The 21980-nt window shown below is 48.1% G+C and overlaps 1 protein-coding gene across 3 annotated transcripts; it reads left to right on the top strand.

Annotated features, from left to right (window-relative positions):
• The first annotated feature begins 9923 nt into the window (after positions 1 to 9923).
• On the top strand, positions 9924 to 21980 carry WDR73 (WD repeat domain 73). 3 transcript variants are annotated; one of them, XM_024766547.1, is made up of 9 exons: positions 9924 to 9989; positions 10520 to 10587; positions 10896 to 10984; positions 13112 to 13200; positions 13833 to 13897; positions 19455 to 19616; positions 19945 to 20304; positions 21203 to 21307; positions 21409 to 21980. In XM_024766547.1, the coding sequence occupies exons 1-9, from the start codon at positions 9949 to 9951 to the stop codon at positions 21642 to 21644; spliced, it is 1215 nt and encodes a 404-aa protein (XP_024622315.1). In that variant the 5' UTR covers positions 9924 to 9948; the 3' UTR covers positions 21645 to 21980. The 3 variants fall into 3 exon arrangements, with proteins under 3 accessions (XP_024622315.1, XP_024622316.1, XP_024622318.1); XM_024766548.1 differs by lacking the exon at positions 21203 to 21307; XM_024766550.1 differs by lacking the exons at positions 9924 to 9989; positions 10520 to 10587; positions 10896 to 10984; positions 13112 to 13200 and having other exon boundaries at positions 13212 to 13897; positions 19352 to 19616.

Genomic DNA, 21980 nt, shown 5'->3' on the forward strand with positions numbered 1-21980 from the left:
AGCCTTTGCTATACCACTATGTTTTCCCTTATATTATATTACACTCTCATTTCTGCTTGTCTGAGTCTCACTTTCTTCACAAAGTAATTGTTCTTTCTCTGTCACTCAGCATTTGCAGACTTACGCTATTTGTGTTAAGTTTGTGCCTCTGGACTCAAGTTTCCTCATCAGATTGTAAGTTCCTCCAGTGCAGGAGCCCCGTTTTATAGACACTGTACTCTGCTTTCCCAGTAGCATCTAGCAGCATATACTAAATGTCCAGTATAATCATGCATTGGAACCAGAGGCAGTAACTAAGGGTAGCATTATTATTGTGCTGTTATTCTGGAGCAGAGCGTATGAATCATTAAAGTGATTTTTATTTGCCTGTTATTTAGTAAGTACCTTATCTTGGTCTTGGCCACATTTAAACCTAAAAACTTTATCTCCCTATGGTTCCATCTAAAACAGCATGTTGCCTTTCTAGAATTTTTGATGTTAACCCTGTTTTCTTCTTTTGTGTGTGTGTCCTTGGTCTCTTCTCGTGTTCTCTTTCTCAGTGGGAAAAATATTAGCATTTGTCACTTTTCTTAGGGAGTGACAGGCTTCTCAAAGAGCCTAGGCTTGGAATAAAGGCTGTTATCCCTGAGTGCATTTCTTAGTCATTTGCATAAGGGTGTTACCAAGTCCTAATAACTCCCTCAGGTGTGGGAGCTACCCCAGGTTCTGAGGGTACCTTTGTTATGACATTTATCACTCTGTTGTGCTTCAGAAATTCTAGCTGACTAACTGGATTGTCCTCCTTCCTCAAGATGCTCCTTAGTCGGGATGGCCTACTCAAGCTGTTTTCTGTCCAGGTATATCTTTGTCACTATTTTCCCTTACTATAACCGTAAGTAATACCAGAGAAGTTTCAGAAATAAACAAATATGACTCTTCACAGGTAATTTTGGTGAGTCTGGATGTAGAAAGAATTCTGTGTAACCACGAGGTGTTAGGAACTAGAATATGCAGGGGTTATCAAAAAATAGTGAGGACATTGCCTTCCAAGTTATGTAGCATTCTAGGCCCTCAGGAATTTTCCAACCTCAGCTCCCAGCAGACCCCAGGTTCTCATACCCTTGATATTGGTCTCACTATACAGACATCCAGTCTTTGCTTACCATAGGTCTCCCTGCCTGGAGTGCCTGCTCACTTCTCTACTCGCTAAAAGCTTTCTCATTCAGGAGACATTTATTGAGCATCTCTCTGCCAGATTTTGGGTCAGGCCCTGGGGATACAAAGATGAGTAAGGCAGGGTCCCTCCTCTGCCAGGAACTCAGTGCCTTAATAGGGGCAACATGTATACAAATCTTTCCACATAGGATCATAAGTGCAACGTTAGAGATTCACAGGGAGCTCAAAGAGGGTTTTTTTTAATTCTCAAACAAGATCTCAAGCATATAGTGCCTCCTTCTCGGTGCTGCCTACTCAGTACTTTGTTCATCGCCATCAGAGTGGTTTGTCTTATTTGTGTCCTGCTCCGCAACTAGCTCCTTGAAGGCATTAAGACAGGGCCAGCCTCTAATTCATCCTTGTATATCCCTTAGTCCCTATCACAGTGCTTTTATACATTTTAGATTTATTTATACGCTGCTTTGTTCCAAAAAGGATTTGGAGTGGCTCATAAAGATACATCCAGTACTATGTGATAAAACATAAAACAACTGAAGAATCTGGTGTTGAAATAAGCATGGGAGGAGAAAAGGATAAAATCAAAGGTTAGATTAGTACCTGCAAGACACATCAAAAGATTCTTTTGTCTGCTGGAGGAGATCCATAGCATCAGCTCTCAACTCCTAGGGGCTAATGTCTATGCTTCATGGAATGGATATAAAATGGAAATTTTTAAAAACTTGTAATGATACCCGAAGATCAAGAAATTTCTCTTCTGGGACCTCACTGCAAGGACACTGTGTAATGTTATGCAATAATCTCTATATTAATTAGCCTAATGATTTTCATAGAGCTGTTTCAGAGAATGTTCCTTTAGTATAGGTGTAGTTTGGCTACTTCTGCAGAAAGCCACCTCACAAAAGATCAGCTACCCATCTAATCAGCCAGGAACCTTCAGTTAGTTTTCCTGTAGAACAGTGTTCCTTAATCTTTAAAAACTCATGGTCTTTTATAAGAAACAAAATTTCATACCTCTTCTCCATTCTGGTAAACCTCCTCTCAGGTCTGTTATATCCAACCTCTTATCCTTAGCAGCCAAGAATATTTTATCTTGCTTTTTCTTAAGTTTGCTTTATAAAAACGTTAGTTCCTCATCTCTCATATACAGTTATATTCAATATGACTTTCAAATTGTAGATCCTTGTTCTGCTAATCTTAGGAGTTTCTGGAATGCCACCTACTCTCCATCAAGAATCATTTCTGTAGAACCCTTACTTTAATTGGCCGGTTTATTTAGATTGCTAAGCTGGATCCCAGCTTTAATTCAAGGAGTCTAGTTAAAATAATTTGTACTCAGGACTTAGATCAGGCAAGGAAGTAAATCAGCTACCACGAAGCTTTGATCAGAGTTGTCAGCCTGACAACTTATTTAAGCAAGAAAAGAGAGAATGCTGTATAGAACACGTTTCTTGGAATTGGTCAATAGTTGAGGTGGATATGCCAGCATTTTAGTTTATCAAATGAGTCACAATGTAATAGGCATTTTGCCAAGGCATTTTGTTGACTGTTGTGTCAACACCATGGTCTTAGCTGCTATCCAAGGAATCTTTTTTCCCTGTAATGGGCTTCAGAGTTAAAGCAGGCTTTGCTTTTCCTAGGATTCAGCTAATAATACTGAGTACTTAGAAGTTTCCAGTGCTCTGCTAAATGCTTTTGAATTTATAACAGATTTTTATTTTTTCTCCTTTAGTCCTCAGAATAACTCCATTTTACAAAAGAGAGAAACTAGAAGTTAAGAGATTTGCCCAGGATCTTCTGGTCCATGGATGGCAGAGCCAGAAGTCTTGCTTTTATCACCTCACAATGCTGGGTGTCATACCCAGTTCTTCTACCTTTATAAAATCTAATGAGACTCTTTTATTTGGAATAAACCCCACAATTGCAAGGCCCTTGGGTATTCTTCTTTAGAAGCCCTAGGTTGTTCTTTCATCGATTTGCTCAGATTAGTAAATCTCCTAGAAATAGGGAGATTCTCAGGCAGATTTCCAAGCATTTAAACGTCTTTAGAGTTTAAAGATTATTTCTTTCAGTTACTGAAATGCCTCCCTGAAGTACCTGACTGTTAAACCCAAATAATCTTATGAATGCTGGGCCTGGGGCTCCTCACTTCGTTAGGTTTTCATAACTTCCCTGAGCGTCTATGCCATTTAGCTGAGCAGCAGCTGCTTAGCTTAGCCACTGTTGGCATCGTCATCACTTTCTCATTAGATGTATCTTCTCTTTTCTTTTGAATATTGCCTTAAAAGTTTTTTTTGTATTTTGGCAATTTAAGTTTCTGAAATAGTTCCTTATCAATGGTCAATGTTCTGATATTCTAGCTAGTTCCTATGTGTTCCCTCTGACTTTGCGAAATTGCATCAAATATCCCTGATTCTTTTCTTCCTCTCTTAAAGATTACACTCTTCTCCTGATTCTACAGCCCCTTCCCCTTTCTGAAACTAAAGAGCAGGACCTGAGATACCCCACGATATTTCTCTTTCTCTCTGCAACCCATACAGATGGGATCTGTGCTCAGAGGTTTGCCAGAAGAGTGATTTTACACCATCCTATTCTGAGCAGCTCTAATAGGTTTGTCATCCTTTTTCTCTAGGCTCATTTATGTCTAATTTAAATTTCTGCTTTTTGTTTTCTCTTTTGTCCTCTGTACCTTTCATGTGTTTGATGTCTACACTCTGGTTTTCTCCATTTGTTTAGTTTGTCTGCAGCTAACTTGCTTTTACTTGAGTTAACTCATCCATTAAATGGGCATAATACTAGTCTTTACTGCATCAAAATAGTGTTAGTGATCAAAGGAGCATGCATGGAAGTGCTTTTGGAAAACAATAACAAAAAAGATTCAGCTGTGAAAAGACATTATTTGTAATTGATTCCAATTTAATGAAATATAGCAAACAATAATATATATGTCCTTTATTTCGAGCAATTTTTAATTAAAAACATGGTACAGTTTAAATGTTTTGTTGGTGTTGGTTATAAGATTTGCCGTGTACCTTTCACCCCTTAATCATCTTTTGGGTTGTCCTTTGAATCTTCTCTACATCGTCTGTGAATGTCCTTGAATGTTGTAGAAACCTCAGAGGGTCAAGAGTGAGCTCTAGGGACTTCCCTGGTGGCGCAGTGGTTGAGAATCTGCCTGCCAATGCAGGGGACACAGGTTCAAGCCCTGGTCCGGGAAGATCCCACATACCGCAGAGCAACTAAGCCCGCGAGCTACAACTACTGAGCCTGCGTGCCTAGAGCCTGTGCTTCGCAACAAAGAGAAGCCACGGCAATGAGAAGCCCGTGCACTGCAACGAAGAGTAGCCCCCACTCACCGCAACTAGAGAAAGCCATTGCACAGCAATGAAGACCTAATGCAGCCAATAAATAAATAAATAAATAAATTTATTAAAAAGAGTGAGCTCTGAAGAGCTTCTCCATGCACGTGCATGTGATTCACTGTCGTTCTTCCCGGTGGGAGAGAGGACTTGGGGAACAGGCAGTCTGCAGTTGAGATCCTCATTCTAAACTCAGCCTAGCACTCCATGAGGGATCTGACTTGGAAGTGCTGTCTTGGGCAAGCCCGCCTCTCTGCAGTGCCTGATGCTTCACATTCCTGGGACAGTGTTTGATAGTTGGCTGTGGAGCTGCTGCCCTGCTTCTTTCCCCAGGGTCCTCGGAGGCCCCTTTTTTCCTGTGCTAAGCTGACAGATAAAATGATCCTAGGGGCATCTGGGGTCATTTTCACAGCTGTGGTTGGAGCTGCGAGTGCAGGCTATGTCAGGGGAGGCTTGCTTAAGTATAAATGAACCTGTCAGAGCAGAACCAAGGTCCCAGGGTCACCTGCAGGAGAGATGAAACTCTCAGTGCCTGCTCCCTCTCACCCTTGAGAAATCTAAACCAACTTGATATTTAAATGGGAAAGTAAAACGGGAGTGGGTGTGGTTTAGGGAAAGCAGCATCTGTCCCTGATGACTCTGGGGGCCTGACAGAGTGATCTGAACGGACCCGAAGTCTGATTCCAGTGTGACGTCTGGGCAAGTGACTCAACCTCTGAGCCAGCTTCCAGCTATAAAATGAGGAGAGATAAACCTACCAAATAAGATTCCTTCAAGCATTTAAGTGAGGCAGCACTCAGTACCACCTCCTAATTTCTATGACCGAGGACCAGAGAAGATAGGATGGGTGCTGTGATTGATGCAGAGGAGAGGGAGGGGATTGAAAAGGGAATGATTATTATGGGAAGGTGATAAGAGCTATATCTGTACACCATGGCTAAGCAGTGACAAGGGTACAGAGAGGTGTAAATGCCAGGGTGGGAGATGAGAAGGAGATTGGGAAAAAAGCCGGAAATGGAATGTCCTTGTCCTGTGTGTCGTGGTTTCTGGGAGCTCAGCATGACAACCAGCTTCTCATACACGCTTCCCCTTTTAAGATGGTGATCCACAGAGCTAGCAGGCCTTGCTGAGCTACATATGGCAAGAGTAATAATAGCAAGTACCGTTTTTGAGCCAGACTGGGGAGTAGGTTCGGTCACAGCCACACTGTGCAGTGTTTCTGAGAAGAGTCCAGGGCCCAGGGGTTGGTCAGTACCCTGCTCCTCCATCATTCACTCCTCTTGTACTCTGTCTCTCTAATGAGATGGTAAACTCCTGTGGGAGCAGGGCACTATCTTTTGTGTCCCTGCCCTCCTGTGCCTGGCATAGTGCTCTGAACATTGGTGTTTAGTAAACATTTAAGCAAAAGTAAATGTATTATTCTGGAGCACAGTGTCTTCTATTCATTAAGTGCTGCCACTGACCCAGAATTTCCAAGACAAGTCTGGCCAGGTCCTTTGAAGGAGGAGAGTGCTGACTTTGAGAGGGAGTCCTATAGGACTGTTGCTTCCTGCCACAAAATAATGGGGCTAAAAAATGTAAAACTATTAAAAATAGGGCAATGTGGTTATTGCCATTTTACAGTCGAAGAAGGTGAGGGTCAGTGAGGTCACACAGCTTGTATACGGACTCTTGGTCCAGTGCTCTTTTCACTCCCCTGACCCAAAGATCTGCCTCCTGGCCAACTGGTAAGCCAGTCTCTCCCAAGCTGGGCGCCCATCTGTGGGGGGAGGGTGGGGGAGGGGAGGGCTCGGCCATCCATCGTTCTGCACTCCTACCCTGAGCACCTGCTGTGATTACCACAGCACCTGGTGAGTGCCGGCTGTGAGAAGGCAGAGAGCTGGGTGAACCCGGTCAGATTCCCCAGGAGGGAAGGGCCAACTGGCATTTTATGGAGCTCCTCTGGTGCCTGGCACTATGCTGGGCACTGTAACGCCTGTGTTACACAGGAGGCGTCCTCGCCCCCTTTTCTACCCTTAGAAAGGGTAGAAAGGAACCGCTCGTTGGCCGAAAGCCCTTGGGAGCGGTGAGGGAGGGCCAGGGGAGCCGGCTTTGCCCAGGTCCCCAGCTTGAAGGTGGTGGGCTTGGGCCCGAACGCCTTGAGGAAGCGGTGCCCACGTGGGGTTAGGGGTGCGGCCGTGCGGGCTGTGGAGGGGACCCCTAACCGAGACCCCCGCCCAAGGGCTGGCGAGGACAGGAGGGTCGGAGGAGGGCGGGGCGGGAGCGGCAGCGAGCGCGCCGGGGCGGGCTCTTCGGGACAGGCTCCGCCCCCAGGGGCGCGGGTTTAAAAGGAGGGAAGGCGCGCGTCAGGGACCTGAGCCGTGGCTAAGTGCACCTGAACTGAGGCGCGGCCGGCACCCAGCCATGACCCTGCGGGCGCGGGGCGCTCGGCTGCTCGGGGGCCTTCTGCTCTTCGCTCTGCTCGCTGCCGGCGTCGCCCCGTTTAGCTGGGATCTCCCGGAGCCCCGCAGCCGGGCCAGCAAGATCCGAGTGCACCCGCGGGGCAATCTCTGGGCCACCGGTAAGTCTTCGCGGTACGGGCAAGCGCCCCCCACCCTGCTCTGACCCCATTTTCCTTCTCTGGCCTCTCCTCAGCCATGGACACTAGTGTCCAGGCTAGAGGGGACCCTGGAACTCATCTAACAGATGGGGAACTTGAGACCCAGACCCAATGACGGTTAAATCACTCACCCATACAGTTTAAAGCAGAGCTGGGGCTGGATCCTAAATCTACCTGCCAGCCCATGCCCCTTCTCTTAGACAAGACTCTACTGAATCTTCTAACCTCTGGTGTGTCTTCTCTCTGCACCTCCACCTTCCAGACACCTCTTCTTCTCCACTTCCTTCTCTGCCGTTCCCGTCCCTCTTCTAAGCAGACAGCACAACTGGCAGAGTTTCTTCCTGGCCCTGGGGCATCCCACCCTCCTTCCAGCTGTGCCATCCCCTCCACCCCATCTACCTGCTCAGGAAAAGCTGAGGTACAGGCTTTGCCACCACCCGCGGTCTTTGTAGCTCCTGGTGACAAGGAGGAGGAAGGTTGTGTATCTTCCTGCCATGAGAACTGAAAAGTGGGAGAGATGGGGAGCTTTCCCACTGGGATAGGATCCTTGCTCCTTGACTTCCTTGTGCCTCAGCACCTCCTTTTTAGGTCACTTCATGGGCAAGAAGAGTCTGGAGCCCCCCAGCCCATCCCTATTGGGGACAGCTCCCCACATCTCCATGAGGGACCAGAGACTGCAGCTGAGTCATGATCTGCTCAGGATCCTCCTGCAAAAGAAAGTTCTAGGCATGAGCCTCAGCGGCCCAGCACCTCACACCCAGGTGAGCCAGGCCCGGGAGAGGCTCAGCCAGGGCTGCCCCTGGATCCAGCATTGGGCTTACGGTGTGAGTGCCCAGCCAGGGTGTGATAGGCCCACCCAAGAAAGTCAGCAATTCTAGGTTCTCCCTGTGATCTAGAGCTCAAACGGAGAGGATTCTGAAGAAAGAAAGCTGACCTTCCCAGCAAACCCCATGGAACAAAAAGTAGGGGAAGACGTTCCCCTCACCCATTGCCCAGTCTAAAGTCACAGCCTGGGATTATCCAGCAGGACCTTCCCTTACCTCCACCCCAGTCTACACAGACTTGCCCCACCCCAGCTGTCCACCTTTCCTGTGCCCTGTATGTGCCTGTTGGGACCCTGAGGCTCAGAGAAGGGATGAAAAGAGTTAGTCAGCAGCTAAGACAGAGTCTAGACCTTGTTCACCTTGACCAGTGCTCTTCCCAGTCTCTTGTCTGCCTCAGTGACCAGTGGCAGGGTTTCTCAACGCCAGCACTTGATATTCTGGGCTGGACAGTTCTCTGTTGTGGGAGTTGTCCTGTGCATTGTAGGACGCTTAGCTGTGTCCCTCGTCTCTATCCACTAGAGTATGGATAGATACTGTTAGGACAACCAAAAATGCCTCCAGACATTGCCAGAGGTCCTCTGGGGAGGGGACAGGGGAGGGAGCCAAAATCACCCTGGGTTGTAAACCACTGACCTATGGGGTTCAAGGCCCCAGAGCTGAAGCCAAGCCAGCTTTCATCTCCAGCCTGGCAGAGGGGAAACTCCTCCATTCTCTGTCCCTGGCGCTGTCCCCATCCCACACCACCTTCCCTGGTACTTCGTTGCTATGTGAAGAAGGCAGTGTAATGTGGTAGAATGGGGGATCTGGTGACAGCATGCTGGGCTCATAAGCTAGCTACTTAGTAGCTGTGTGACCTTAGAAATGTCATTTAACCTCTCCAAGCCTCATCTTCCTCATCCATAAAATGGGAACAGTAGTGCCCCTCTCCTCTTACATGAGACCATTTGTGTCACATGCTGAGCATGATGCCTAATGCATAGAAAGCACTTAGCAAACAGGAGCTGTTGCCAGTCTGTGAGCTTCCTGGCAGCACCAGTGGCTGCCTTAACTTTGTGTCCCCCACCATGCCTAGCATGTAATATGTACATCTTGAAAGAAGGGAGGGGCATTCCCTACAAAAGGTTCATCCCCAGCCCCATGGGGAACTAAGATCCCACATGCCGCGCAGTGTGGCCAAAAAAAAAAAAAAGAACCACCAGCCTCTGGAGACCTCAGATGTAAGGGCCAGGTGCTCGGGCTGGCTGAGTCTGAAGGCAGACAATGTCCCCTCCGGGGCCAGTGGTCTCGAAGGCCTGGAACATGAAGACCAACTAGAGAATCTCAGAGGAAGCAGTACTTCGCCCTGGGGGGTGGGACTTCAGAAGTGAGGTCTTGGGCAGAGCTGGAGGTGGGGGAGTAAAAACACTGTCCGGCCCAGGGCCAGGCATGGTACTTGGACTTTACTTCTATGATCTCCTTTGACTGTCATGACCACTCTGTGAGGTTGAGGCTGTTATTCTGAGAAAACCACTACCCTGACCCCTCCCAGGCCCTTCAGGGAGAAAGGCACTGGGGGGCCTGCCCCTGCCTACCTCTGTGGATGCCTAGCACTTAGGAATGGCAGGATGCCCCTATCTTATCGTATAAGATATCCTAAATATTGCATGGACATACTTAAACGAAAAAAATTATTCGTTGTTTACCTAAAATTGGAATTTAACCGGGCGTCCTGTATTTTATCTGGCCTTTTCCTCTGATCTGCAAATACCCGGTCATAAAACGAGCGTGTATTTGGTCCCTCAGGCCTGACTGACATCCTGGGAATCCCTGAATTTGCGTCTTATTTCCAGGAGAGTTTATCCGGAGAATCCCGGACATAGCTAGTTACGGGTACCTCAGGTCCGCGGCGGCGCTAGGGCACCTCTAAGGCCCCGCCCCCGGGTCAGACCAGGCCGCGCCCCACTCCTCGCGAGAGGGCCGCGCTTGCCCAGGAAGGTTCAGAGGCGGAAGTGCGGTACCGGAAGCGACAGTTGCCATGGAGCCCGCTGAGGACTGGCTGGTGGAATCCTTGCGCTTGTAAATCGTGTGGGCTTGGGACGTGGAATTCGGGTCTGGAGCTGGCTTGGGGGAGGACGGGCGCGGCATGGAGCACGCAGGGAACCCGCGGCATGTGGGGCGGGACCTGTACGGAGGACTCCGCTTGGGCCTCGGCACCCGCAGCTGGGAAATGGCACCTTCCTGTGTGCGCAAATTGTGTGAAGTACTAGTAGGGGCAGTGCTTGTGGAGGATAATAATAACATAAGTGACTATTTATTTTGCGCCAGGCTCTGGGTTAAACCTTAAAGATTATCTCGATTCCTCACGTCAACCTTGGGAAGTCTGAGTACTCTAGGAGTTCCATTTTACAGATGAGGGCGAGACTCAGGGAAACTGTGACTGGCCTGCCCCCAGTCACACAGGGGATGAAATGTGTAACAAGGCTTGATCCCAGTTCTGCCTGATTCCAGAGCCTGGGCCCCCAACTGCCGAACCATGCTAACATCTCAGGTTCTTTAACAGCTGTAAAGTGCCATGCATCGTGTGATGTTGTGTCCCTATCATGCAGGTACCAGGATTTCCATGCATTCGACCTCTCGGGAGCCACTCGAGTCCTTGAATGGATTGGTGACAAAGGTGATATGCCCTGCCTGGCCCTGAAGAACCACTCCTCAAGCTGGAACTCAGGAGCTCAGCCCAGAGGGACCCAACCCCTCTTCTGGGAGCTTGAGGGCCTCTTGGTCACTTGTAGCAATTTCATGCCCCATCAGCATTATATTTCTCTTATGAAGATCTAGATCTCTTCCATCCCTCAGTACAAGGCTGCATACCAATGGCAGAAGAGTTTATCTTTGCTTTGGGAGATTTGGCAGAGTGTCTGGACCCAGCTGTGGTCCAGAATCTTTCTAGCACTTTGTCACAGCTTATTCTGCTTCTTTTTCCAGGAATCTTGGTTGCTGGCTATGAAAGCCTGAAAAAAAATGAGATTCTTCATCTGATATTACCTCTCAGACTTTCTGTAAAAGAAAACCAGGTAACTTGAAATATTTATGCTGAGTATATGTGTCTACTTCTACTCATTTATTAAATCTTTATGGAGCTCCTGTTGTCTACCAAATATTGTCCTGGATACTAGAAAGAGAGAAACTGTAAGCCCTGGGCCTGCCCTTATAGTCTAATAAAGGGAGGCAAATGTGCACAGAGGTAAGTTGTACAGAAAGTCCTGTGATTTACAGAGGGCTCCTAGAGCAAGAAGTCAATTATACTTTATCAAGAATAGATTTTGGGGGGAATTCCCTGGTGGTCCAGTGGTTAAGACGTCACACTTCCACTGCAGGGGGCCCGGGTTCGATCCCTGGTTGGGGAACCAAGATCCCATAAGCTGTGCCACACGGCCGGAAAAAAAAAAAATTTAGGGAGCAATTAGAGTATGAAGGGTGGTTGAAACCTTAGAATGGTTAAGATCACCTAGGATGAATGTGTAGTATATAAAGAATAAGAGGAGAAGATGGCTAAAGACAGAACCTCAGGGAGAACACTTAAGAAATGGGTAGAAAGGGGCTTCCCTGGTGGTGCAGTGGTTGAGAGTCCGCCTGCCAATGCAGGGGACACGGGTTCGTGCCCCGATCCAGGAAGATCCCACATGCCGCGGAGCGGCTGGGCCCGTGAGCCATGGCCGCTGAGCCTGCACATCCGGAGCCTGTGCTCCGCAACAGAAGAGGCCACAACAGTGAGAGGCCCGCGTACTGCAAAAAAAAAAAAGAAATGGGTAGAGGAAGATGATGAACCCACAAGGAGTACTGAGAAAGAATAGTCTTTGAAGTAGGAGGAGTCTCAGAAAAGGCCAGTGATCCAGAAGCCAAGAGATAAGAATGTGTCACGAAGAGTTGATAGCTGCCTAATGTTACTATAAAATCACTCAGGCTCATTGGCTAGATCAGTCCTGCCTTTATTGCCCTTGGGTAAATTTCCTTCCTAATGTTCTTGATCTTCCTCGTCCCTACCCCTCAAGCTGAGTCAGGAGCTCACCAAAATTGAGCCTTGATGAGAGACCTGATTTACCTCCCGCCTCACCCCTGGCTTTCCCTCTGTTCTCTTGTGGCCACCTCCTCTTCCCCTGCCTCTGGTTCCTCACGTGGAGATAGTAGAGTCTAGTGGCTAAGAGCATGGACTTCGGTTAGACAGACTTGGGTTCAGATGTATAACGTAACCCCTGTGACCTTAGAAAAGTTGCTTAAGCTCCCTGTGCCTTGGCTTTGTCATTTTAGAACAGGGATAATTATACTGCCCAGGTCACAGGGCAGTTGTAAGAATTCAACGTGATAAAGTAAAGCACTAAACAGGGTGGCTGACACAGTGAGCACTGGATAATTGGCAGTTGTATTTTTTTAATTAATTAGTTTATTTTATTTATTTATTTGGCCACATTGGGTCTTTGGTGCTGCACAGGCTTTCTCTAGTTGTGGTGAGCGGGGGCTACTCTTCATTGCTGCTTGTGGGCTTCTTACTGCGGTGGCTTCTCTTGTTGCGGAGCACGGGCTCCAGAACGCGGGCTTCAGTAGTTGTGGCGCACAGGCTTAGTAGTTGTGGCTCGCAGGCTCTAGAGCACAGGCTCAGTAGTTGTGGTGCACAGGCTTAGTTGCTCCGCGGCATGTGCAATCTTCCTGGACCAGGGCTCGAACCCATGTCCCCTACATTGGCAGGCGGATTCTTAACCACTGAACCACCAGGGAAGTCCTGGCAGTTGTATTTTTATTGCTGGAAGAACCCACCTAACTTACAGTGCGAGGTGTGGGGAGGAATGGGGCTGTGTTAGTTGGCTGATACATTCCACCTTTCTCTGTTAAGCCTCTGTGACTCCTCTAAGAAGGCTTGGAATGTAACACTTGTGCCGTGGTGAAAGGTTAGAAGAAAGGTTTTGGGTGTGCAGGAAAGAAAGGAAGCTATCTGTGTAAGCAGCTGAGACCAACATTTGCAAATAACAGCACCCTGAGGCCCTGCCCAGAGAAGCATCACTGCCACCTGAGCGGCTTCCGTGGCTTCCTGCCAGGCTGGGCTATGGCTCCTTACCTAGAACTTGTCTGAAACGTTCCTTTGGAGAGCGGTCCTCTATCTGACTGGCCACCCCTTTGTATTTTTTTTTCACCCCTTTGTATTTTAGGGTTTATTCCCTGAAAGAGATTTCAAGGTATGCCATGGAGGATTTTCAGACAGGTCTGTCTTTGATCTGAAGTATGTGCCAGACACCAGGTATGGTCAGCTTTGTGACCCAGACCTTCCATTCAGGATGGAGTGGCTGGAACTTTAGGGGTATCCTGTATCTTTATCACCACCCCTCCCCATCCCACCTCAGCACAGGGGCACATGGGAGGGCATGTGCACACACTGATCTGGAATACAAAGAAACCAGTGCTCGGTGGCTTTACAGTCCCTCACAAGACCTCTTGACTATGGTAACCCACAGATTGCTGGCGTTGCTCTAGGGAATAGATATAAAGTAGAAGGGATGCTCTTAGCTTCTCAGAGAGCTGGTGGTGGGTAGTTGGGGCTAATAGCTCAGTTGGCAGAGGCCAGAGCCTCTGGGTGAGGCTTCTGTGTTCAGGCTCCCTGCTGGGTCCTCTAGCACACGTCATGCCACGTGGAAGCCAGGGCTCAGTCCCACGACTCTCTGTGAGCTGTGGACCTGTCCCTAAAGGGGAACAAGCCTGCTCCTCCTCTGTTAAATGAGGATGACTGATCTTGATGACCCCTCCCTGCATAAGCTCTCCTGATACAGGGAGTGTAGGAATCCCAAGCTGAGTGGGCTGGAGGGGGAGAGGCTGAGGGCTGTGTGGGTGAGCTCCCCACTGTCTGGGCTGAGATTTCTTATCCATCCTGAATAGGTTGCTGGTGACCAGTGGCCTTCCCGGTTGTTACCTGCAGGTGTGGCAGGTTGCGGAGGACAGCGGTAAGTGACTTTGACTCGGTTTGGTTGGGTTTGTAGGAAAGCCTGTTATTCTCACACCCCCAATCCCTAATCTGAGCCAGTTAAGAAACAGACTCAGAGCCAGTGGGAATTAAAATGCAGTATCTACTGGGACTTCTCTGGCTGTCCAGTGGTTAAGACTCTGTGCTTCCACTGCAGGGGGCACGGGTTCAGTCCCTGGTCAGGGAGCTAAGATCCCACATGCCACATGGTGTGGCCAAAAAAATTTTTTTTAAATGCAGTATCTACTTTAATGCAGCAAAGGTGAATTAGCAGCCACAGCAGTACACACAAGCCCCAGGTGGAGCTTCCTATAGCTTGCTTCAGGAATTGAGTTTACCAGCCCAGCCAGAGGCAGAGCACCTGGTGAACTTCGGGCCCCTCCCACCCCAGGCAGGGGCAGAGCGAAGGCAGCAGGGAGGTCACCTCTCACTGCAGGCATGCTGCTCTCAGGGAGGGAAAACAGTGAGTGAGCACAAGGCTGGGCTGACCAGTCTCCGACTCAGAGACGTAGCTTTGCTGCCCAACAGGAACAGGAAAGTTGGGAAAGGCGCAGGAAGCGTTAGTCCTGTTCCTCTGGGAGTCGGGGGAGTTCTCTCATAGTATCCCCTCCAGCAGGAGGTTTGCGGTTCCCCTGTCAGGCAGGCACCGAAGCCTGCAGCCCTGATCCAGCCCCTGCCATCCCTCCTTGGGTTAGAGCATTGCTGACCAGCATGGGAGCGGGCCTCAGAGACAAAGGCAGCCGCTCTTGGAACTGCCCCTTGGCTTGTGTGGTCCTCTGCCTCACTTGGATGCTTCCCAGAAACCAATAGCAGCTGTTGGCTTCTCCCCAAGCTTCACTGCTGCAGGAAGGTGGTTCTGGTCCTCATTTGGTTTTTGAGGTCACTGACCCTGTGGACTTTCCTTTGTTGTTTCTTCCTTGTCACTTGTCTTATGCTGTAGCTTCCAGGTGTGTGTATATACTTATTTGTAGTTATGATTGTTTATTTTTTCATAATTTTATTGAAAGTCACCCATTTTAAGTATACAGTTCAGTGATTTTTTTCTTTTTAGTAAATTTAACAAGTTGTGCAACTATAATCACTTTTAGGATATTTTCATGACCCCAGTAAGATCCATCATGCCAATTACGATTAACCCTCATGCCCACACCCTGCCCCAGGCGACCACTAATCTGCTTTCTGTCTCTATGATAGATTTGCCTTTTCTGGATATTTCATATCAATGGAATCATACAACATGTGGTCTCTTGTATCTGGCTTCGTTTACTGAGCATAGTACTTTTGAGGTCCACCATGTCATACAATGTCATAACGTGTATCAGCAGTTTGTTCCTTTTTATGGCTGAACAGTATTCCATTTATGGATGTATCACATTTGTCTATCTGTTCACCAGTTGATGGATCTGATTTTTGGTTATTAGGAAAAATGCTGCTAAGAACATTCATGTACAAGTCTCTGTGGACCTATGTCTTCATATGTCTTGGATAGACATTAGGAATAAAATTGCTGGATCATGTGGTAAACTTATGTTTGATTTTTAAAAAAATTTTTTTTTGTTTTTTGTTTGTTTGATTTTGTAAGAAACTCCCAAACTCTTTTGCAGAATGGCTTCATCATTTACATTCCCACCAGCAGTGTATGCAGGTTCCTGTTTCTCCATGTCCTCACCAACATTTGTTATTATCTGTCTTTTTTATTAAAGCAGTCCTAATGGATGTGAAATTGTATATCATGTGGCTTTCATTTGCAATTCCTTAATGACTAATAATGTTGAGCATCTTTTTATATGCTTATTAGCCATTCGTGTATCTTTGGTAAAACGCCTATTCAAATCTTCCTAAGGGTGTTTTGTTGTTATTTTTTTCCCCCCTAGCAGGCTGAGATAACAGCTGTCACAGGCCCTTTGATATGCCAGTTTCACTGTACATTTTAATAGATACTTGTTCGGATTAGTTAACAATCTGTAAGATGTAGCAGTAATATTAACGAGTGTATGTTATATTCCAGTCACTGTACTAATCACTTTCCACGTGTGGCCTCATTAAACTCTCGTAAGCCTGAGAACAGACTCTTTCCCAGAGTCTTTCTCTGACCTTGTTCAGAGTCACAAAGATGGTTGCAGAACCAAGACTTAAATGTAGTCTGACTTCAGAGTCTGCTTATAACTCTGCCTGGTGGTAACTATAGTTAGATAATAATAATTGATCTCAGTATAGTATGTAGGGGCTCTGAAAAAAAGGTCATAGGGTATTTACTGACTGGCAACATAGTCTGTGCCACCATTTTGCTTAGATCTGGTTCCTGGAAGTAAGATCTACTTATGAAAGGGCACATAATAATAATATTATTATTATTATTACTGTTATTTGTAGCAGTAGCTAACATTTCATCATTTAGTCGTTACTCATTGTGTGCTTCCGGTGTGTCAAGCACTGGGCAAGGTTCTGGGGATATAACAGCAAGCACTCACATAGATGTTCCTTGCTTTCTTGGTGCTTATATTTTATCAAATATTTTGCCCACTTTTTGATTGGCTGTTTTGTCTTTATTGACTTGTGAGAGTTCTTTGTACATTGTAGATACATGTTATTTATCAGATATATGTTTTGCTAATATTTTCTCCCTGTCTTTTCATTTTCTTAATAGTGTCCTTTGAAGCATAAAAGTTTTAAATTTTGATGAGGTCCGTTTTAATAATAAAACAGTGTCATATCTAAGAAATCTTTACTTAATCCATAGATTTTCCCCAATGTTTTTTTTTCCAAAAGTTTTATTGTTTTAGCTCCGACATTTAAGTCTGTGATCTCTTTAGAGTTAACTTTTGTGTATGTAGGTGTGAGGGAGGGGTCTAAGTTCATCTTTTTGCATATGAATGTCTGGTGGTCCCAGTACCCTTTGTCAAAAAGCCTGGCCTTTCTCCACTGACCTGCCTTGGTGCCTTTGGTGAAAATCAGTTGATCGTGAATATAAGGATTTATTTCTGGACTCTCCGTTCGGTTCCAGTGATCTCTATGTCTATCCTTATGTCAGTAACTTATAGTTGTTTTTTATCTTTCCCTAAAAATAGGCTGCGTGGGGCAGCAGTGGTTTAAAGATGAGGGGGGCGCCTTGGAGCTCTTTTGTCCTGACGGTGCCTGGGGTGGTTACCAGGTGCCATATAGAACCTGTAGCCCCAGGCCCAGGAGAGCTAGGCCCGAGGAGACTTGCTCTGACACTCATATGAGAGTAGGAAATCAGATAGTTACCTTCCCCTGGATATTAGTGCAGAATATTCCAGAATCTGGGGAAGGCTTGCCAGCTGTTTTCCTAGACACCTAAAAATGTAGCATTATCTTGGTGAATTTTCCAAGGTCCAGGTTTGACCCACAGCTTTGGTATCTCAGAAACCTGATTCTGTCAGCACACCCAGAACAAATCTAATCTGTTATTAGGGGCAGACGCGCTCACCAGACTCACAGGACTGCTGTATAAACCAGAACGCAGATTTATTAGTTTATAATGAAAAAATAAGTGTCCCTAAAAGTGGAATATTCCAGATCCTTATTCTTTTCCTATAGAAGACCTAACCTAGTCAAAGCCTGCATGGTAAACATAACCATAACAAGAGGAATCAGCTCCGAGGCTTCCAAATGGTGTTTTCATAAGCTCTCTTAGGCAGAGGGTATAGAACTTGTGAAGGCTTGGCTCTCCAGGCCCCTGGAGGGAGGGCCTGTGGCCTCTCCTCTTAGCTCTGGGGCTGAGGAGTCCACTGAGAAGGTCTTTAGGTGGAGACATACCTAACAGCCTCAGCTGAATGTCTCCCGCAGCCTCTACTTTGAAGTTAACTTCTGTCTGGAGTGGCTCTCTCTGCCGTGGACGGGCCCCAGCATTTTCTTTGCCGTTGTGGCAGAACAGCCCCCTCTCATGGCCACCACTTTTCCTTTAGACGTGGTAATACGTTAGCTCAGTACTGCAGGTGTGGAGCCATTCTGACTCCTTAAGGAGTGTGCCCACTGCAGCTCCGACCCGTTCTGTTGGTTTAATCTTCAGACAGCCTTCTTTCTTTTATTGCCCAGTTCTTGGAGGTGCCTTACTGCATCTTTTGCTTTGATTTTGTAGTAGTTTTTCTTTTCATTTGGCTAGTTGGTGTGGATTTCCTAAAGGGGGCATTTTAACACTGACAAGAGAGGGGATGAGGAGGAACCTGTATTGCTTTCCTGTTGTAACTACGGAGCACAACTCTCCAGTCAGGAGCTCTGAAGCCTTTGTTTTCTACGGCATCTTTGAAATAGGCCTTTGCAGGCTGTCCCTTGACCTCCTCCTTCCCTGCCGTCAGGGGACAAATCACACCTGAGAACCAGCCCTGGCTCAGAGCAGCAGGTCCTGGGGAATCTGTTCCAGGCTCCTCAGTCTTTGGAAAGGGAAAAGGGAGCCGCTTAAGTTGGGCCCAGGGGAGTGAGGCAAGCTGTGCTGGGCTGGTTTGAATCGCAGCCTCACTGGCACTCCCCGGAGACACACGGTCCTGAGGCTCAGCTGTTGTGTCTGCTCCGACCTCCGCGGCTCCTAGGGTAGAGGAGTTATGTTCAGCAAGTCTAGACAAAGTGCACTGAGAGTCTGTGGCTTGGGGAGCAGGACCCAAGGGGCCTCTGCATCCTAGCCCAGCCTGGCCGCACCTTCTGTGACTCCTTGTATGTGAACTGTCTCCAGGGAGCTGACTGCCATGTGCTCGCTTGATAAGCCGCGTTAGTGTTCCTTCTCTCATCCATCCCTTCCTCATCCTCTTACCTATCCTCTAGAATTTAAAAATACATAGATCTTCGTTTTCTTCAGAGAATGTGAAACCAAACAGTGAGCTCCCTATTGGAGCAAGAAAATATAAAATGGAAAATATGCATCTCCCTTTAAGTAGTTTGTACAGCAAACTACTTGTTCTGAACTATGTTATAAATGGAGAATGCAGAGATGGGAACCTGTCTGCTGTCAATGCAGACTGAGGTGAACAAAGCTAAAATTTGATTTAACCTGAGGGCAAGTATGTCTTTTTAACGTTCAGTGTAAAAAAGATGTGGACTTTCTTGCCCTGTTTATGTTTGAAGACAAAGACATCTGTGTTATAACCTTGACCTGTTAGGATTCGGCCAATTGCTTGAGGTCATGGGACATGTTTTTGAAGAAATAATATTACTTCATGAACTCCATTCCTGTTATTTTCAGTTAAGGTGTAAATAACATCATCGGCGTGTTCTTTCCTTTTCTCTTCCTTTATTTGTTCTCCGCAAAACTATAAAAAGCCAGAACTGCTGGGGAGGTTTTGAGATGGCTGCTGTGATTCATTATCTCCCATTTGCAAAACAGTTCAAAAGACAAATTATAGAGAAACTACAGTGCTTCTGACAGTTTCCAAAAAGTAAACACAACGCACAGTGATGATGTCTCCACATCCTCTCTCACCAGCCGTGAGGCCCTGTCTCCCCTGACCTTCTGGCAGGCCTTCACCATGGAATGTTTCAAACCTGCATTAACATTCTGGACTTCAGCCACTTCCATCTTCCCCCAGATGTCATTAAGGCTGTCAGCACCATTGATGTGTGCGAGGAGGGGTGTCTCTGGCCCAGGGTGGCCATCTTCTCGTCGGCGGCGCCCGGAGTCCTCCACGGGGCCAGGCTTAGCAGTCTGAAGGTGGTGGATCTGGAATCACAGAAGACCACCTACAGCTCAGGTACCGCAGCCCCTTGCCGGCTCCTCCCAGCCCCACCCAGCCACGCTGGAAACCGAATCCAACCCTGTGTGCCAGCTGCTGGGGAAACGAGATGAGCGAGAGACAGGGCCAGGCCTCGGGGGCCCCTGTTCTGGGGCTGGGGAAGGCAGCCCCGGGACCGGCACCCAACCAGCCGGGCGGACCGTGTGAGATGAGAAGGCGGCGGGATGTGGTTCGCTCGGCCGGGGGCTGGTGGGGAGCTGCCCAGAGGAAGGGGCTTGGACCATACAACGGTGCCAAACCACTGGACCCATTTGACTGCAGCCACTTTTCTCGCCCCGCCGTCCAGGTGTCAGTGACGACGAGTTGCTGAGTAGCCTGCAGGTCCTGGACACAGACACCTTTGCCTTCTGCTGCACCTCGGGCCGCCTGGGGCTTGTCGACACCCGCCAGAAGTGGACCCCGTCAGAGAACCTCAGGCCCGGCTCTGGGTCCGCTGGAGGGAGGTGGTGTGCAGAAGCTGGGGGCCGGGGCCCTGGGCCCAGCATTGCCAGCCTTGGCTCGGACGGGCAGCTCTGTCTTCTTGACCCCCGGGATCTCTGCCAGCCAGTGAGCTTGGTCCAGTGCCCAGTGTCCATGCCTAGCCCTGACCCAGAGCTGCTGCGAGTGACTTGGGCTCCAGGCCTGGACAACTGCTTGGCCATTTCAGGTACGCTGAGAGGATTTTGTGTCTGTCACTTGATCTCTCTCTTCCGGGGACTCTTGGGTGCTCAGGAAGGAGCCCGTAGTTCTGCAGTAAATCTGGCCCCAGAAGTTAAGGTTGCTCACAGAAAAGCTCCATATTAGCTCTCCAGGTTCTTTAGTGGTGGCCCTTCCACATCCTGGCTACCAGACTTCCCCACGTTGGTAGCAGGCCTTTCCTGTCGCAGCAGGAATTCAGTTCTGAGGTTGGTGGAGAGGCTGCGGATGGTAAGACACTAGGACAGCCACGGGCTGCACCAGGGAGAGGCGACAGGGTCTCAGCGGTGCCGCTCAGTCTACTCGCTTTTAGAACTACAGCAAGCTGGCTAGGCCAGCAGGCTCCTGGGTCTGGCCCGGCAGTATCTAGTTGAGTGAGGGTGTGTAATGAGGTATCTGAAAGCCGATGGAAGGATCCTCCGACGGGGGGAGAGGTTGAAAGAATAGTTGAGAGAGCAGGAGAGGGTCATTGGTCATGGCAGGATCCAGAAAGAGCAGAAGAGCAGAACCAGGCTTGGGTAGTTCTCTCTAAAGGCTTCTCTTTCCCCCATCAAGTAGGAGACAAGGCCCTCTGCTGAGACGGACTCACATGTGGAGGGATTAGAGTTGGGGGCAAGTGGAAGAGGTTTGAAAAGTCTCTAAAGCCTCCGTTTCTTGGGGAAAATAGTAGTACCTACTTCATACAGTTGTGAGGGTTAAAAGAGAGAATGCAAGATTAGCCTCGGGCCTGGCACGTGACAGATGGACAACAGACGCTTATCGTTATATGCTCCTTGGAGTCATCAGCCGCCGACATTGACGGCAGATGTTACATGCCCTTCAGTTGGCCTTTAATTTTATTTATTTATTTTTTTGGCTGCACTGCACAGCTTGTGGGATCTTAGTTCCCCGACCAGGGATAGAACCCGTGCCCTCAGCAGTGAAAGCGCAGAGTCCAAACCACTGGACCGCCAAGGAGTTCCCTTGGAATTTAGGTATCTTGTGGCTATTTGATTCATCATCCTCTAGCCTGTTTTGGTTCCGTAGAGCATTCAGAGATTCAGCGTCAATGCTCGCTTTTCTTGTTCTTCCTCAGGTTTTGATGGGACGGTCCAGGTCTATGACGTCACGTCTTGGGGTGGAATGGGGCGCCAAGTAGAACCTCTCTTCACTCACAAAGGTCACATCTTCCTAGACGGCAATGGGATGGACACTGCTCCACTGGTCACCACCCACACCTGGCACCCCTGCAAACCGAGGACTTTGTTGTCCGCAGCAAGTGATGCCTCTCTGCACGTATGGGACTGGGTGGACCTCCATGCTGCCCGCTGACTCCAGCATCTTTCCGCCCAGGCCCTAGGAAGCTGCTGTGTAGCAAGGATATTGATTCAAGATTCAAGTGACCACAGAGCCCTGTTACCAGCTGAGTGGCCGTGGGCAAGTTAACCAGCCTCTCAGTCCCAGTTTCTTTATTTGTAGAATGAGACTGGTAATAATTACCTGGCAGGACTGCTGGGAAAGTTAGAAGTAACATATTTAAAACTACCTGGTAAGGGGACTTCCCTGGTGGCACAGTGGTTAAGACTCCGCGCTCCCAATGCAGGGGGCCCGGGTTCGATCCCTGGTCAGGGAACTAGATTCCACATGCATGCTGCAACTAAGAGTTCG

Source organism: Neophocaena asiaeorientalis, unplaced genomic scaffold, assembly GCF_003031525.2.
Source record: "Neophocaena asiaeorientalis asiaeorientalis breed wild unplaced genomic scaffold, Neophocaena_asiaeorientalis_V1.1 scaffold346, whole genome shotgun sequence".
NCBI lineage: Eukaryota > Metazoa > Chordata > Mammalia > Artiodactyla > Phocoenidae > Neophocaena > Neophocaena asiaeorientalis.

Excerpts from the sequence above, each read along its gene's own strand:
- WDR73 (XM_024766547.1), top strand. The coding sequence starts at position 9,949 with ATGGAGCCCGCTGAGGACTGGCTGGTGGAATCCTTGCGCTT. Across the intron at positions 13,201-13,832 it reads AAGTATGTGCCAGACACCAG|GTTGCTGGTGACCAGTGGCC; the intron begins GTATGGTCAGCT and ends CATCCTGAATAG. Across the intron at positions 13,898-19,454 it reads GCAGGTTGCGGAGGACAGCG|ATGTCATTAAGGCTGTCAGC; the intron begins GTAAGTGACTTT and ends ATCTTCCCCCAG.